Source organism: Scyliorhinus torazame, chromosome 8 (genome assembly GCF_047496885.1).
Source record: "Scyliorhinus torazame isolate Kashiwa2021f chromosome 8, sScyTor2.1, whole genome shotgun sequence".
Lineage (NCBI taxonomy): Eukaryota > Metazoa > Chordata > Chondrichthyes > Carcharhiniformes > Scyliorhinidae > Scyliorhinus > Scyliorhinus torazame.
Window position 1 is genome coordinate 71469266 of NC_092714.1, and position 17284 is coordinate 71486549.

Sequence of the window (17284 nt, forward strand, 5' to 3'; positions counted from 1 at the left end):
GCTAATCAGAAAAGGGTGCCTTCACAGCCTTTTTAAAATTCTCCTGACATAGCATCATAGAATGATACAGCACAGAAGGAGGCTATTCATTCTTGGTGTCAACTCTTTGCTGATCCATTCAATTCATCCCACTCTCCTGCTCCTTCCCCATAGCCCTGTAATTTTATTTCCCTCCAAGTCTTTAGATAACTCTTTTTATGAATGTTGTTATTGAATCAGCTTCCATGTGCTCTTCCTTCCATACACTTTTCAGACAGTGCATTCCAAATCATTTTGGTGAAAGTGTGCCAGGAAGTGAAGTCTATTCCAGTTGAGGCGGAACCAGTGTTTACAGCGATTTAAAGAAAGATCCTTTGTTGTCACACGTAGGCTTACATTAACACTGCAATGAAATTACAGTGAAAAGCCCCCAGTCGCCATATTCCGGTGCCTGTTCGGGTACACCCAGAGGGAGAATTCAGAATTCTCAGCTGGTACAGGAATTGAACCCGTGCTGCTGGCCTTGTTCTGCATCACAAACCAGCTGTCTAGCCCACTGAGCTAAACCAGTCCTGCTAACATAACTTTCTTCCATTTTATATTCATCACTTGTTGATAAAGCCAAGGTTAGGATATCTTTTAACAGTTTTCTGAACCAATCATAGAATCCCTACAGTGCAGGAGGCCATTTACCCATTGAGTCTGCACCGGCCCCTGCTCCGATAGAGCACCCTACCTAGGCCCAATCCCCCACCCCAACCTTGCAACTCCACCCAACCTTTGGACACTAAGGGGCAATTTAGTATGGCCAATTCACCTAACCTGCACATCTTTGGACTTGTCCTGTTTAATTCCAGGAATTGTGCGCACATGCTCCCTGGTCCCTCAGTTCCTACATCCGTCTTAAAATTATGCAATTTAGTTTATATTGCATGCATCCTCTGATTTCTCCTATCGAAAAGTATAATTTCACATATCTCTGCTTTAAATTTCATCGACCATGTGCTCGGCACGCCAATGTCTCTATCTTCCTAAAGGCTGTTACTATCCACATTGTTTCCTACCTTTATATTTTCTTTTATCAATATATAGATATTTGCATGTATGTACTGTATGCATGTGAAATATATAATACATTTTAAAACTAACTTGTGGGTTGCAGCATTCTGTTTCAAAATACATTGAAAATTCCTCTGTGTTAGGTAGAAGAAGGGATATGCAGTTTTGGCAGAAGATGCAGAGGAATGCAGTGCCACTACTTTTTGAGATTTTCTGTTAAAGCCCGCCTCGGGAGAGAAATGACGATGCTGACACACAAAGAGAATAAATATTCAAAGAAGATTAGAAGAGAGAGAACCTGTAATATATGGACATCAACATCAGCCTGATATAGATAATGTGTACTTAAATTTACAGTGATCAGTACTATTCCTTCAAAATGATAATACTGAAACAAGTATTTTTGTTTTTGTCCTTTGAAAGGGCAGTAGCCCTTATCTCATTTTTCCAGTCTGTTCCTCGCCAATTTATTTTAAAACTTCTTTGAATATTACATGTATCGTATTTCGCAGAACTTGAAATCTTGGCAGTAAAGGAAAACAAATGGTATCTTTTCTCTTGCTAATCAATCTCCATCTTCTTCCCATCTCTACCTTCCTAGTAAATATGCAAAATGTCATGGGAGGTATACTAGTATGGGTATAATTCTACATGGAATATTGGATTCTTCATCTCTTAATTTGGATGTTCACTATTGCTTGGTTGGGAGTTAGCTTAGAAATCAAGCAGTTGTATGTAGGGATTGATATTCAGTTTAAAATACCATTATCTCCGCTTCCTATAAAGATCATACCATGCTGACTATTGGACTGTCCTTTTGGGCAGCATGGTAGCACAGTGGTTAGCACTGTTGCTTCACAGCGCCAGGGACCCGCGTTCAATTCCCGGCTTGGGCCATTGTCTGTGCGGAGTCTGCCCGTTCTCCCCATGTCTGCGTGGGGTTCCTCCGGGTGTTCTGGTTTCCTCCCACAAGTCCCGAAGGACCTGCTTGTTAGGTGATTTGGACATTCTGAATTCTCCCTCAGTGTAGCGACTAGGGGATTTTCACAGTAATTTCATTGCAGTGTTAATGTAAGCCTACTTGTGAATAATAAAGATTATTATTATTGATATTAAGACATTAGGATGTGTTACCTATTTTGATAATTAGGCATACATTTCAAACTAGGACTCATTAGAAAGTTTTGCAGTGCATAATGATTAACATAACGTGTAGATAAATAAAGGTAAATCCCTGGAATCATCTGTGATTTTTTTTTAAAAAAGAAAAGTTAGATGCTGTAATAAGGAGGATTGCCGTCAGTTCTTTTGGGTGCATAAGCTAGGATGCATTGGCTTTCTATTTTTGTCTTCAATGTGTGGCCAGATGGTCCAGATTAACAAGAATGTTGTATTCACTCTGATTGGAAACTTTGTTGATGATGTGAAGACCCCACCACAATTTTGATGTAAGCAAAAAAACTTTAATTATGTTTTCTTAAGTTTGAATTGTCCTGTGTTTGGAGCTAAGGTATATTATTGGAGGAAATTTGACGAACCTTTTGTCTGTATCTGTATCTAATTATGTTGTATGTGAGCTGGGATTTCTTGATGTTGAAACTGGTACACAAAGTGAGGAACCATTATTCCTGATGCCTGCATTCTTTGCAATGATAAACTCATTCGCCAAATGAATAATATTCCGTTGGTTGTGACCTGGCTTGTTACATAGAATTAGATTGAATATGCAGCACAGGAATGGACATTCAGCCTGATGATGTTCCACTCCAATATCATAGATTATCATAGAATTTACAGTGCAGGAGGAGGCCATTCGGCCCATCAAGTCTGCACCGGCTCTTGGAAAGAGAGCCCTACTTAAGCCCAGACCTCAACCCTATCCCCTTAACCCAGTAGCCCCACCTCACCTTTTTAGACACTAAGGGCAATTTATTATGGCCAATCCACCTAACCTGCACATCTTTGGACTGTGGGAGGAAACCGGAGCACCTGGAGGAAACCCACGCACACGCTGGGAGGATGTGCAGACTCCGCACAGGCAGTGACCCAAGCAGGAATCGAACCTGGGACCCTGGTGCTGTGAAGCAATTGTGCTATCCACAATGCTATCGTGCTGCCCACATCCTCCACCCTTCCTCATCTAACTATCAGGATAACCCTTTACTCTGTGCTTCCTCAACATATATGTTTGTTCATTTCACCATAGTTTTAATGGGGTTGTTGGCATAGTCTTGCTTCTTCTCTGGCTTTCTTCCAGTTTCCCTCAATTCATCTCTCAATGTTATCCACCTATTGGACTTTTCTTCATCCTGTTTTGTCTTAATCTCAATTTCTCAGTCAATTGTTGCCAAAACAAGGCTGTCAGGTCTTTGTTTCCAATGTCTGTACTTGGCTATCTATATTCACAATGTATATTAATGATTTTGATGAAGGAACTAAATGTAATATCTCCAAATTTACAGATGTCACAAAGCTGAGAGGGGGGGGGGGGGGGAAGAGAAGTGAGCTGTGAGGAGGATGTAGATGTGCATCAGTATGATTTGGACAAGTTGGGTGAGTGGGCAAATGCATGGCAGATGCAGTATAATGTGGGTAAATGTGAGGTAGCAAAAACAGGAAGATAAATTATTATCTAATGGCTTTAAACTGAGATGGGACTGTGCAACAAAACCTTGAGTGTCTTCGCACACCAGTTGCTGCAAGTAAGCATGCCGATGCAGCAGGCGGTAAAGGAGGCAAATGGTATTTTGGCCTTCATAGCGAGAGTATTCAAATACAGGAACAGGGATATCGTGCAGCAATTATACAAGACCATGGTGAGACCACACCTGGAATATTGGTCTTATCTGAGGAAGGATGTTTCTGCTATAGAGGGAGTGAGTGCAGTGAAGGTTTACCATACTGATTCCTGGGATGGCGGGATTGATAGGAGAGATTGAGTCAGTAAGGATTATATTCGCTGGAGTTTAGAGGAATGAGTGGGAATCTTATAGAAACCTGTAAAATTCTAACAGGACTAGACAGGGTAGATGTAGGAAAGATATTCCCGTTGGCAGGAGAGTCCAGAACCAGGAGCCACAGTTTAAGGAAATGGAGTAGACCATTTAGGACTGAGAGGAGGAGAAATTTCTTCACCCAAAAAGTGATGAGCCTGTGGAATTCTCAACCACAGTAAGCCGTTTAGGCCAAAACAGCGTATGTTTTCAAGAAGGAGCTTGATATAACCCTTGGGGCTAAAAGGGTCAAAGGATATGAGGCGAAAGGTGGAACAGGATACTGGGTTGGATGATCAGCCATGATCTTAACAAATGGCAGAGCAGGCTCAAAGGACTGAAGGGCCTACTCCTCCTATTTTCTGTGTTTCTATCTTTCTCTCTCTCAACTTTACTTCGTGTCTTTTCTAATTTCTGAACTTCTAGCTTCTCCTTAAGTGAATCTATATTAGTTGCCTCAACTATTCCCTATACTAGTGAGTACACATTCTCACCACCCTGGATAAAGAAACTTCTTTGAATTCCTAATTTAATTTCTTGGGACTTGCACTATATTAATGGTCTCTATATTTGCCTAAGTGGAAACACTCCCCATGTCTGCTGTATCAAAATCTTTCATAATTTTAATACCTCTATTGGGTCACCCCTCAACCATCCCCTTATAAGAGAAAGATAGCCAAGCGATTCATCATCCTTTGCTTTTGGGAATAATTTTGGGAGTTCTGGTATCATCCTAGTAATTTTTATTATACCCTCTTCTTGTGCCTCTATATCCTTTTCCATAGAATCCCTACAGTGCTGAAGGAGGCTGTTGGGCCCATTGAGTCTGTACCAACCAACCCGAAAGAGATCCTACCTAGGCCTGTTACCTCACCCAACCTGCACGTCATTGGACTGTGGGAGGAAACCAGAGCACCTGGAGGAAATCCACGCAGACACTAGGAGAATGTGCAAACTCCACAGTTGCTGAAGGCTGGAATCAAACCCGGGTCCCTGGTGCTGTGAGGTAGCAATGCTAATATAACAAACAGCATTGTGCACAGCATTCCAAATGTGGTCTCGCCAAGGTTCAATACAAGTTTAGTATAGATTCTCTCCCCTTAGAAATAAAGCCTGATAATTTGTTTGCTTTTGTTATGGCTTTTTGATCTGTATTGCAACATGTCGTGATATGTGTGTTTGTACTTCCAGATCTCTTTGCTTCACTGTGCCATTTAGATTCTTCTTTTCCAAGTAATATGTCATTTCCTTATTTTTCTAATATTACCTAAAATTATATGTTGAAATTCATTTGCCAATTATGTATCTATTCTGCAGTTTGTTAATAAGTTTATTTGTATTGACTTGTAATTTAATGCAAACTTTTGCAGTGCTGACCTGTCTTCTCAATTTGATGTCATGCATAAATTAAGAAATTACGTTTTTAATTCCGAAATCAATTAATATAAATTGAAAACGGCCATGGTCCCACATCTGATCCTCGTGCATCTCACTTGGTAACTTTTGCCTCTATACCTCTACTGTCTGCTTTATGTCTTCCAGCCAGCTATCTATTCTGCTGTTAGTTCCTTTATTCTGCATCTTCTGACCTCATTTAGTGGTACCTCATCAAAGGTGTGTGGAAATCTAGATCAATTACATCTGCATTACCCTTGTCCACCCCTTCTTTCTCTTTCATCACTTCTCTCACTCACCACTTCAAATAAATGTATTCTGTATTATGGGCACGATCGGGCTAGAGAGCGGACGGGCCAATAAGATAGCGGGAGAGGCCGAAATCAGGAACATCGCCTGACTCTGATCGGTTTCCGATCTAACTGGCCCGCTCCGTTGGCGAGATAGTACAGTGGTTAGCATTATTGTTTCACAGCGCCAGGGTCCGGTTTCCTCCAACAAGTCCCGAAAGACATGCTTGTTCGATAATTTGGACATTCTCAATTCTCCCTCCATGTACCTGAACAGGCACTGGAATGTGGCGACTAGGGGTTTTCACAGTAACTACATTGCAGTGTTAATGTAAGCCTACTTGTGACAATAAAGATTATTATTAAAATGAGGATCCCGCTGCGGCGTGGCAAGAAACAATAATCACCAATTAAGACCAATCTCCATTCCATAATGGGAAGGACCCCCTATTGAATGGCCCCCATGATCTAACCGCTTCCCCAGTGAGTGGTCACGTTTAGTACATCTTTTTAAGCTAGCGGTGTAACTGCTGTAGGGATCCGAGGAGCAAGTAGCCATCTTCAGAATTGGGCAGTCAGCCCAGGGGCACTCGGGCCTCAGCATGCCAGGGCAGGGTGGGGGAGCCCCCAGGGCGGTTGGACGGCCTCGGTGGGCCACTGCCTTGGGGGTGGGGGGTCCGTCCCTGGTCGGGGGGGGGGGGGGAGCTGTGCCTTCAGGCCCAGCATACCCCCCCCCCCCCCCCCCCGGATTGTGTATACCTATGATGGGAGCTGTTCCAGTCACTGTCTGCCCTTCCCATCGAACACCCCCATGACAGAACTCCGTCTGTGGTAAGGCGGTGATGATCCCTTGAACTCCCACTGATGGTGGCGACTGCTGGCCACGCGGCTGCAGTCTATTGCTAATGGGGAATTGGCAGTTCTAGCAATGTGAGCACTTCACAGCTGCAGGTTGCGTGTGCTCTGTGCTTGATGGATCTCTGTGTCTATTCGGAACCCTGGATATCCGTTATCCCTTCTTAGTTCCCAAATAACAGAGATTCCAGGCTTTTTGGCAAAGTTTCATTGAACTTTATTTTCAGCTTTAGTGTCTACTGGTAAACTTTTGGTTGCAATACAAACTTAGGTCAGATTGATTATCTTTAGCGAATACAGTGGTTGAGTTTAAAATACAAATCATGGTAATTCTTCAAATCATAATACACAGTATAAAATTCCGGATAGATTTAAACAAAAGAAAAATGGCGACAGCAAAGACATAGGTTTCAGAAAGAAGTTAGATTGATTCCGGAATGGATTTTTCCATTCCGACAAGTGATTTTTAAGAAGATCATTATCTTAAAGTTTTGCCTTCTTTACAGCTGTGATTGGCTTTAACTAATTTATAATCCTCTCAATTCAGCCAAACTGTCTGTCTGTCAATTTGAGAGAGAGAAATGTTTTGGTGTAATTTTCCATACCCTGGCTTGCCAATTATGCCTCTAACATTAATTAGATTAACACAGTTTTCGAAAAGTCATTATGACCCTGACTGACTGTTACCATGGAAACGGCCCTGTCGAGGCTTGGGAAGGCATCTGCATACAATGGAGTCTTTAGTCACTGGCCTTGGATTCTCTGGCATGTCTCGAGCAACTTGCAAAATGTGAAAATTTAGAGTCTTATCTGATTAGTTCCCAGCTCGTCAGTTTTCCTCACTCATGGTTAATATGATTTAATCAATTACTCTTAATGATTTCTCAATTAAACCTTTTTATCTATCTCATCTATAGCTAACCAGAAAAGCTGATTTCTATCAGTGCTCTTTACCTTTGAAAAACTGCTTGAAGAACCAGTGTTTTGTTTGCTGCTGCCTTTTCTGCTTCTGAAGCCTCGAATGAGGCAAAAGAAAGTTGTGAACACGCCTACTACCATGTGCAGATGGGGAAGATATGTTTTCTCACTCCTCTGCTCTGTTACTGTGGCTTTCAGGTACTGACTGTCCTTGTTTAGAGATTCTGCTATTAGAAGCTGGGGGGGGGGGGGGGGGGGGGGAGACGGGCAGGGAGAAAGAGAGGAGGAATCCTTCCTTCTACTACAATGCCCGGGGCTGTTTGCTGGAATGTTTTGTTTATTGACCTTTGACTGTTTATTGACTTATGTCTGAAACTGTGTGTCACTTGTTAATGAGACCAGATGCTGGTTCTGCAGGAGTGGAGGGGTGGTAGCTCGTTTGACTGAGCAACTCGAAGGTTGTGTCGACGTACCTTTGTGGACAACTCTGACTTTTTGTGTTAGTGGCTATCTGCTGCTCCCAGTTTGGGAGCCTTTGCAAGTTGCTGGTGTTTTTTGGTTTCCGTTTGTACTGTTGACTGAGTCGTTGGTTAGCTTCTTGACCGACAAAATTAAGAAGCAGCAATAGGCAGTCGCTGAGGATTTGAAGAAGGCAATATGGGGGGGGGGCTTTGACCCCATTTCGGATGGACATGGATAAAATGGACCGGCAGATAGAGGTACACAGGGCGACGATACAGAAGGTGGAGGTGGTGCTCTCTGATCGGATTGTCTCTCTGGAGGCTGAGATGGTGTTTTTGGCTGAGGAGCATAGAATGCTGTAGGCCAAGGTTGACTATCTGGAGAACCAGATGCCCCGAGTCGTTGGTGCCAAAGGGCCTGGAGGGCACAAACTCCATGGACTATATGTCCAAGATGTTCGAAATATTGGGACTGGGCAGAAGTCCAGATCTGGGGAGCCACCACGGGCGACCATAGTCTGGTTTCATCGATACCTGGATAAGGAATGGGTCCAGCGGGGGCAGCACGGTGGCACAGTGGGTTAGCCCTGTTGCCTCACGGCGCCGAGGTCCCAGGTTCGATCCCGGCTCTGGATCACTGTCCGTGTGGAGCTTGCACATTCTCCCCGTGTTTGCGTGGGTTTCGCCCCCACAACCAAAAGATGTGCAGGCTAGGTGGATTGGTCACGCTAAATTGCCCCTTAATTGGCAGAAATGAATTGGGTACTCTAAATTTTAAAAGAAAGGAATGGGCCCAGAGATGGGTGAAGGGCCATCAAGACTGTAGAAGGGAGAGCCATGTCATCAAATTATACCAAGATGTTCGGTCAGTGTTGGCGAGAAGGCGTGTGGCGTTTAATAAGGCCATGGGCGGGCTGTACAAGAGCAACGTGAGTGTCTTATGCCCGGCTCGCCTTCAGGTGAGTTTTAAGAACCAAGACTATTACTTTGATACGCCGGAGGAGGCAAATGAGTTTGTCAAGAAGCACGGACTAGGGGTGAACTGAAGTGCCTAAGGACTGTGGAGTTTGTTGTTGGTTCATTTTGAAGTTAATCTGTATCTGCATATTGGCATGCACCTCCAGCTGCCGGCGGGGCCCTGCAGTTATGCCCGTGCATGCGCACGGCGGCCGGCCACGAGTCCGTGCATGCGCGCGGCGGCCGTCTTCGCACCGGCCCCTGCGCAACATGGCGGAGCGCTACAGGGGCCCAGTGCGGAGGAACATAGGAACATAGATCCCCCCTCCCCCCCCCCGGAATGAGTGTGCCCGCCGATCGATATCCACCGATCGCTGACCTGGCCACTGTGGAGGCCCCCCCCCCCCCTCCCCGAGTCTGATCCCCCTGCCCCCCCACCATGTGGCAGCCGCAACGCCGAGGTTCCGCCAGGTGGGACCACATGTGAACCCGCCGGCCCGTTGAGCGCGGAGAATTGCCGCGGGAGCCGCTTTCAATGGCCCCCGACCGGAGCTGCGCGATCGTGCGGGCGCAACTGGCGGCAATTCTCCAGTTGCCGGAGAATCGCGTGCCGGCATGGGAGCCTATTTTGGGTAATTCTCCACCCCCGCGCCGAGCGCAATTTCGACGTGGAGGGTCGGAGAATCCCGGCCCTAGTGTTGAAGTGACTGTACTAGTTTTACATACATTGATCGTGTATATTGATATGCAGAGATCACCCCAGTCCCTCCACCAGAATTGCTTTTATTAACAAAACCAACAGCAGTACAACTGTGTGCATTCAGCTTGCTGTGTACACTGGGAGTGCAGAGAATCCGACACTCCCTGTTATATACAAAGAAGAGGTTCCCTGATTGGGCCTCTAATCAGGGAACTCTTATTCCAATTGGCCAATCTCAAAGGCCTGGTCTAAGTCATGACAACATCGTACTGTTAGAGCTCTTTTGGGAGATGGCGAGTGGGTGTTGATTTTCCTCTTGTTCTGTATTAAAAATTGGTAAGGGGGGGTGTGGTGTGCTGATCATTGATGTACTGTTTAGTTAACATTGATTTCTACCCTATGCGGGGTCACTCTGCTCGCAGTGTAGCTAGTTAATGGGAGCAGAGAAGGAGAGTTGGCTGTAGCTTGTTCCCATTGGTCAGTTTCTTTTTTAAGGTAATGACCTTAGGCTTTTTGTTTCTGTTTTGTTTGGGTTTGGGGAGGAAGGCTTTTGTTGTTTGTTTGGTTTCCAGAGTGGTGTGGGACTGAGGGGGAAGGAAGGAGGGGAGGGGTAGACTGCTGACGATCACAGTTCCTTTGTTTTTGGACTGGCTTGATGGGGGTTGTAGTAGCCATCTTGCTTAGGCCCTGAGCTGGCACGGGGGTAGGTGTATTCTCGGTAATCGTTATATTGGATCATGCTCTGGATTTTGTGAACCTGATGTTGGAGTCAGGCTGCTCGCCACAATCCAATTCCTGGAGAATTAACAGGAATGAGGCGGGCTCGCCTTCCACATTCGGGAAAACCCTAAAGATAGTTATTAGGTGGGGTGGGAGATAATCTCTTATAAGGTGCATTGGGATAAATCTGGGAAGGTGGAGAAGCAGAGGCTGGTGGACTCCATTCTCGAGGTGGACTGCCGGTACTCTATCGCCCTGACATCGGAGATATTGGTGGAAAGAAAGAAATTGCAAATTAATTTTGATTTGTCAATGGGTAAGGAGGTGAGACAGCTACGATGCTCAAAGGGGACTGTTTATGAGTATGAGGAGGTCAGTCATCTGTTGGCTCACCAGCTGAGGCAGCAGGCTATCTCTCGGGAGATAGTGCCATTTAGGGACTCTGGTGGCGGGTTGGTTTTTGCCCCAGCAAAGGTTAATGAGGTGTTTGAGGCCTTCTATCGTGAGTTGTATGAGTCAGCCCCCCGGAGGAGAGTTCATCAATTAAGCAATTTTTGGATGAGTTAACTTTTGGAACAGGAGAGAAGGCAGGAGTTGGAGACGCCGCTGGGGCCAGAGGAGATCATGAGCTTTGTTTGGTTAATGCAGGTGGGCAAGGAACGGGTCCAGATGGGTTCCCCCTTGAATTTTACAAACAGCTTGCTAGTCAGTTGGTCCCACTTCTGCTGGATATGTTGAATGATTCCGTGCCCCAGCGAATGTTGCCATCTACTTTGGCACAGACATCAATTTCCTTGGTCCGAAAAATCCCATGGTGGGTCGTATCTGCCTATTTTGTTGTTAAACGCTGACGCTAAGGTGTTGGCAATGTGTTTTGAGCCCTGCCTACCCGAGGTGACTGGAGCCCTGCCTACCTGAGGTGTGTTGCCACTTTATTAACAAACCACAAGCTGCGAGGATGTTTCTTGTATTGACCAAATGACCACACAACCAGTATGTTAGTTCAAAAGATCATTTATTATTAAACACAAGACTTATCTCTATGTGCAATGATACACGCGGCTACGCATTAAACTACACCTATCAACTAAGATGACCTTTACTTAACTTCTGGATGACTGGCTCTGTGCAAGGTAGATGAGGCTTTTATCTGAGTTCCCACGTGTGTTGCTGGAAGTCGTCAGGTTTGTCTCGGCTGCAGCTCGTCTCTCAGGTAACGATTGCGGGTCTTGAACTTGGCCGGTCGTTATGCTGCAGTTGGTGTGGGCACAGGCTGGTCCCAAAAGGGGCCGATCCTAGTGCGCAGGGCTTCTTATCCTTCTTCTCTTTCGCGCCCTTTGGGCGGAGTTAACTCAGGATCCAATGGATCGATAGGGTCTCGATCACTCTGATCAATACTGGCCAATTAGGGGCGGGTTCTTTGATGGCTGGGCGGGTCCTATTTCTTATTGCTCCAAGTGCGTAGGCCTTTCCAAATAAGGGGAGGTGGCGCCGGGGAAGCTGCTACTGTTGCTATTCCTTAATTTGAGTCTTTTGTCCTGGGGAAATCGGTGATTAACCTTTAACAGGTGCCAGTTTCAATTCGGTCTGGTTTTCCTTTGCTCAATACACAGAGGCTGTGTACTGCCTGTGGCCCGACTTGACCACGATTCCCTTTATCCTTTGCGGGCAGCCATTTGAGATGGCCACAAGTGACTTGAGCCCTGCCTACCTGGGGTGATTTTGGAGGAGCAGACTGGATTTGTTAAGGGCCGGCAGTTGTCAGCCAATATTAGGAGATTGTTAAATATTGTGTACTTGCCCTCCTTGGGGGCCAAGCCAGAGATGATTATTTTGATAGACGCAGAGAAGGCGTTCAGTAAAGTTGAGTGGGGGTACCTCTTTGAGATCCTGGGCTGTTTGGCTTCGGGCCAAAATGTATTTAATGGATTAGGCCTTTGTCCAGGGCCCCCACTGTATGTCCTAATGCCCTGAGCTCAGGTTATTTCCAACTGAACAGGGGTACAAGACAGGGGTGTCCATTTTCTCTGCTTTTGTTTGCCTGAGCAATTAAGCTGCTGGCCATTGTGTTGAGGTAATCTAACAGAAGGAGGGGGTAGAGCGTTAGGGGAGGGAGCATAAGTGCCCTTGCATGCGGACGATTTGTTACTATATATCACAGACCCACTGTCCATTGTGGGGGAGATGATGAAGTTTGGCTCCTTATCGGGGTTAAAGCTGAACCTGGGCAAAAGTGAATATTTTCGGGTGAACCCCCCCGGGAAGGGGAGCTGACTACCAGGAATAACTTCCGGTATCTGATGGACCTTGACAGTGCCTCGCTCCATAAACTTCCCTTATTTGGTGGATGGGTTGAAGGTCGATTTGAAAAGTTGGGATGCCCTCCCTCTGACCTTAGCAGGAAGGATACAGACAGTGAAGATGAATGTTCTCCCGAGACTTTTGTTTTTGTCCAGTGTCTCCCAAGTCCAGTGTCTCCCAGTCTTTCTTCGCAAGGCTTTCTTTTTCAGGGTTAATAAATTGATATCTGCTTTTGCTTGGGCTGGTAAGACTTCACGGTAATTTTTGCAAAGGGATAGGCAGTCGGGGGGTGAGGAGGAGGGGATAAGCTTTACCTAATCCACTGGGTGGCAAATATTGATGAGGTACAGGGGTGGTTCAAGGTTCTGGACTCTATATGGGAATGGATGGAGGACGTTTTGTACATAGAGTCAGGTCTGAGGGCCCTGGTTCCTGCACCACTCCCATTTCCCCTGCTAAATTCTCTTTGAGTCCGGTAGTGATAGCCACTTTGAGGATTTGGAATCCATTTAGGCAGCACTTTAAACTGGGTTCATGTCACTTCTGGCTCTGATTTGCAAGAACCATAGGTTTGTGCAGTCTGGCCCAGATTCATTGTTTGGGGCTCAGAAGAAAAAGGGGTTGGAGAGGTTTAGGGACATGTTTCTGAAGGGTAGGTTCACCAGCCTAGATGAGTTGCTAGAGAAATTCTAGTTCCCGAGAGGAATGTATTCAGGTGAGTGATTACTTTTTTTAACGCAAGGAGCTTCCTTCATTTCCCCTGGTACCGTCACCATCGCATATGGACAGGCTCTTCTTCTTGGGGTGGGGTATGATTTCTGATGTCTGTGGGCAGACGTTGGCGACGGAGCAAGCATCGTAGGAGGAAGTAAAGAGAAAGTAGGAGGGTGGGCTGGGTTTGGTCTTTGACGGGGAGTATATAATGAAGCTTTTTACAGGGTCAACTTCACCTTGTCATCTGCGAGGTTAAACCTGATCCAGTTCAAGGTGGTGCACTGGGCATACCTTATTAGGGCACCTATGAGTGGGTTCTTTCGGGGGTGCGGGATAGGTGTGAGCGGAACTCTAGGGTAGCGGCGAATCACACGCACATGTTTTGGTCTTGCCCCAAGCTGGTTAGTTTCAGGGTCTCTTGTCAGGGATTTTGGGCGTTCAGCTTGAGTCGTGCCCGTTGGTGGCTATTTTTGGAACATCGGACTCGCCAGTGTCGCAGACGCTGACCAGGACAGATGTCCCAGTCTTCGCCTCACTAATAGCCCAGAGGCGAGTTCTGCTAGGGTGGGGGACCTTGGTGCCGCCAAAGGCCTTGGATTGGTTGGGAGACCTGATGGATTTTTTGTATTTTGAGAAGAGGTTAGGTACACCATGAAGGGTTCTACTCGAGGTGCTAGCCCTTCACCTTTTTCAGGAAACTGATTACTGTCTGCTGTTAAGGGGGGGGGGGTTGTCTTTTTATTTTGATTAAGTTCTGTTTTCTATGAGTGGGTGGGAGACTTTGGAATTGGGTGGGTGTACTTTTGGTATAGTATGGAGTTGGGATTTGCTGTATTTTTTTTTTTGTTATAATGAAAATCCTGTTTTAAAAAAAAAAAAAGTAATGTAGACTATGACGCAGCTGGCCCCAATGATGAGGGAATCAATCCCCTGAGCCGACCAATCTGGGCAAAATGAATTTTGTGTCAATTAAGTTGTTTACTTAGACCTTTTTTTTTGACTCTATGAGATTTGTTACCCTCTCTTACGTAGTAGTTATTTTTGGAAGGGGTTGACAAGACTAAAAGTGTTGATGTAATCTAGGCAGATCTGACGATAGATGGATCAGAACTTTGTGCATCACCAGAGTTCTGTACCTGATAATTTTTGTTTTCCAGCTAGTGCTTATCATTATCTGTATTCAATCATCACTTCCAGGTGCTCGTGTATATCAGTGAGCTGACTGCATTTATTTGTTCTGGTGTTTAGCTGGCACCTGAGAGGTCACATCATTAAAGACAATAGTGCAAAATAAACCCAGAATTAATGGTTGAATGAACTGACAAATTTAATTTGCTGGAATATTTTGTTTGGGAAAAAATTGTTGGGTATGAACACAAAACCATTGGTATGCACTTGAGTAATTTCTAGATATTTGGTATAAGTAGGATTATCAGTTTATTTGGATTCAAGCTTTGTTTCTGCCACGTTGCAGGAGTATGTGTCGAATATGTGCCATCTGTGTTTTCTCAGTATTCTGTTTGTATTGGTAGGACAATCCTACATTTCACTACCAGTACCTCAATACCATGTTAACACATTTCAAATGGTTTGCAAGGGAAAAGATTCACTGTTGTGAAGTGACCCTTAGTTGGGAGTATGCGTAAGTATATAGATATTGGGCGAGCAAAAGATTTAGTTCAATGCAAATAGTACCAGCACCCATTTTCAGGTTGACATGAAGAAGTAAGTACATGTATAAGTTACTGAAATCCACTAAATAGAATGGCAGCATGGATCATTGCCTGCAGGGGACAATGCCTCCTTACTAGAGATGGCTTAGAACAGAACTTTGCGTGAAATCTGCGCAATTTAAAAAATATCTCCAGCTACTTCTTCAAAGCGTTCATCCACAACAAATGTTTAAACTAATGTGGCAGGGGGATGGGAACCAATGCAGGAAGTCGGAAGGTAGTAAAACAGGGACAGAAACAAAAGGCAGTAAGGGGGAAAGTGTAAGGCAGGGAAGCCATAGTCAAAAATCAAAAAGGGCGACAGTACAAGGTAAAGTGACTGAGGGGAGCTCAGTGAATAGGACCAGTAATACTAAAAGGAATAAAACGGGAAGTAAAAACATAAATGTTAAGCGACGCATCAGGTTGTTCCATGAAGATATGGGTTCAACGACAAGGAAAATTAGGAGAAAAGTTAAGAAGAAAAATAACTTAGGAGAGGTTACTGATCAAGGTGTTATGATTCAAAACAGAGGTATTAAAGCCAACATAGGTGTACTTTACCTGAACACTCAGTATTCAGAATAAGGTAAATGAGTTGATGGCGCAAATCATCGTGAATGACTATGATTTAGTGGCCATTACTGAAACATGGTTAAAGGATGGTCACGACTGGGAGTTAAATATCCAAGGGTATCAAACAATTCGGAAGGACAGAGTGGATGGTAAGGGAGGTGGTGTAGCTCTGTTATTTAAGGATGACATCCGGGCAATAGTAAGGGATGACACGGTGCTATGGAGGATAAGGTTGAATCCATTTGGGTGGAAATCAGGAATAGTAAGGCAAAGACTTTATGGTGAAACAGTTGAGGAACAGTGGAGAACCTTCCAAGCGATTTTTCACAGTGCTCAGCAAAGGTTTATACCAACAAAATGGAAGGACGGTAGAAAGAGGGAAAATCAACCGTGGCTATCGAAGGAAATATCAAAATTGAAGGAAAAAGCATACAAAGTGGCAAAGATTAGTGGGAGACTAGAGGACTGGTAAATCTTTAGGGGGCAACAGAAAGCTACTAAAAAGGCTATAAAGAAGAGTAAGATAAATTATGAGAGTAAACTTGCTCAGAATATAAAAACAGATAGTAAAAGTTTCTACAAATCTATAAAACAAAAAAGAGTGGCTAAGGTAAATATTGGTCCTTTAGAGGATGAGAAGGGAGATTTAATAATGGGAGATGAGGAAATGGCTGAGGAACTGAACAGGTATTTTGGGTCGGGCTTCACAGTGGAAGACACAAATAACATGCCAGTGACTGATGGAAATGAGGCTATGACAGGTGAGGACCTTGAGATGATTGTTGTCACTAAGGAGGTAGTGATGGGCAAGCTAATGGGGCTAAAGGTAGACCAGTCTCCTGGCCCTGATGGAATACATCCCAGAGTGCTAAAAGAGATGGCTAGAGAAATTGCAAATGCACTCGTGATAATTTACCAAAATTCAATAGACTCTGGGGTGGCCCCGGCAGATTGGAAATTAGCAAACGTGAAACCACTGTTTAAAAAAGGAGGTAGGCAGAAAGCGGGTAATTATAGGCCAATTAGCTTAACTTCGGCAGTAGGGAAGATGCTGGAATCTATCATCAAGGAAGAAATAGCGAGACATCTGGATGGAAATTCTCCCATTGGGCAGACGCAGCATGGGTTCATAAAGGGCAGGTCGTGCCTAACTAATTTAGTGGAATTTTTTGAGGACATTACCAGTGCGGTAGATAGCGGGGAACCAATGGATGTGGTATATCTGGATTTCCAGAAAGCTTTTGACAAGTGGCCACACAAAAGATAAAGATGCATGGCATTAAGGGTAAAGTAGTAGCATGGATAGCGGATTGGTTAATTAATAGAAAGCAAAGAGTGGGTATTAATGGGTGTTTCTCTGGTTGGCAATCAGTAGCTAGAGGTGTCCCTCAGGGATCAGTGTTGGGCCCACAATTGTTCACAATTTACATAGATGATTTGGAGTTGGGGACCAAGTGCAATGTGTCCAAGTTTGCAGACGACACTAAGATGAGTGGTAAAGCAAAAAGTGCAGAGGATACTGGAAGTCTGCAGAGGGATTTGGATAGGCTAAGCGAATGGGCTAGGGTCAGGCAGATGGAATACAATGTTGACAAATGTGAGGTTATCCATTTTGGTAGGAATAACAGCAAAAGGGATTATTATTTAAATGATA

The 17284-nt window shown here is 44.8% G+C and overlaps 1 protein-coding gene across 3 annotated transcripts in view; it reads left to right on the plus strand.

Moving 5' to 3' along the window:
• nme7 (NME/NM23 family member 7) overlaps window positions 1-17284 on the plus strand; it is a 325065-nt gene that overhangs the window by 433 nt on the left and 307348 nt on the right. The window contains exon 2 of one of the 3 annotated variants that reach the window (XM_072513809.1): window positions 4817-5109. The exons of 1 other annotated variant lie outside the window; for it this stretch is intronic. In XM_072513809.1, coding sequence (XP_072369910.1) covers window positions 5083-5109 — 27 coding nt within the window. In that variant the 5' untranslated portion in view covers window positions 4817-5082. Of the gene's footprint in view, window positions 1-4816; window positions 5110-7488; window positions 7688-17284 lie in introns of all 3 variants that reach the window. One more of the 3 variants, XM_072513808.1, reaches the window with a different exon arrangement.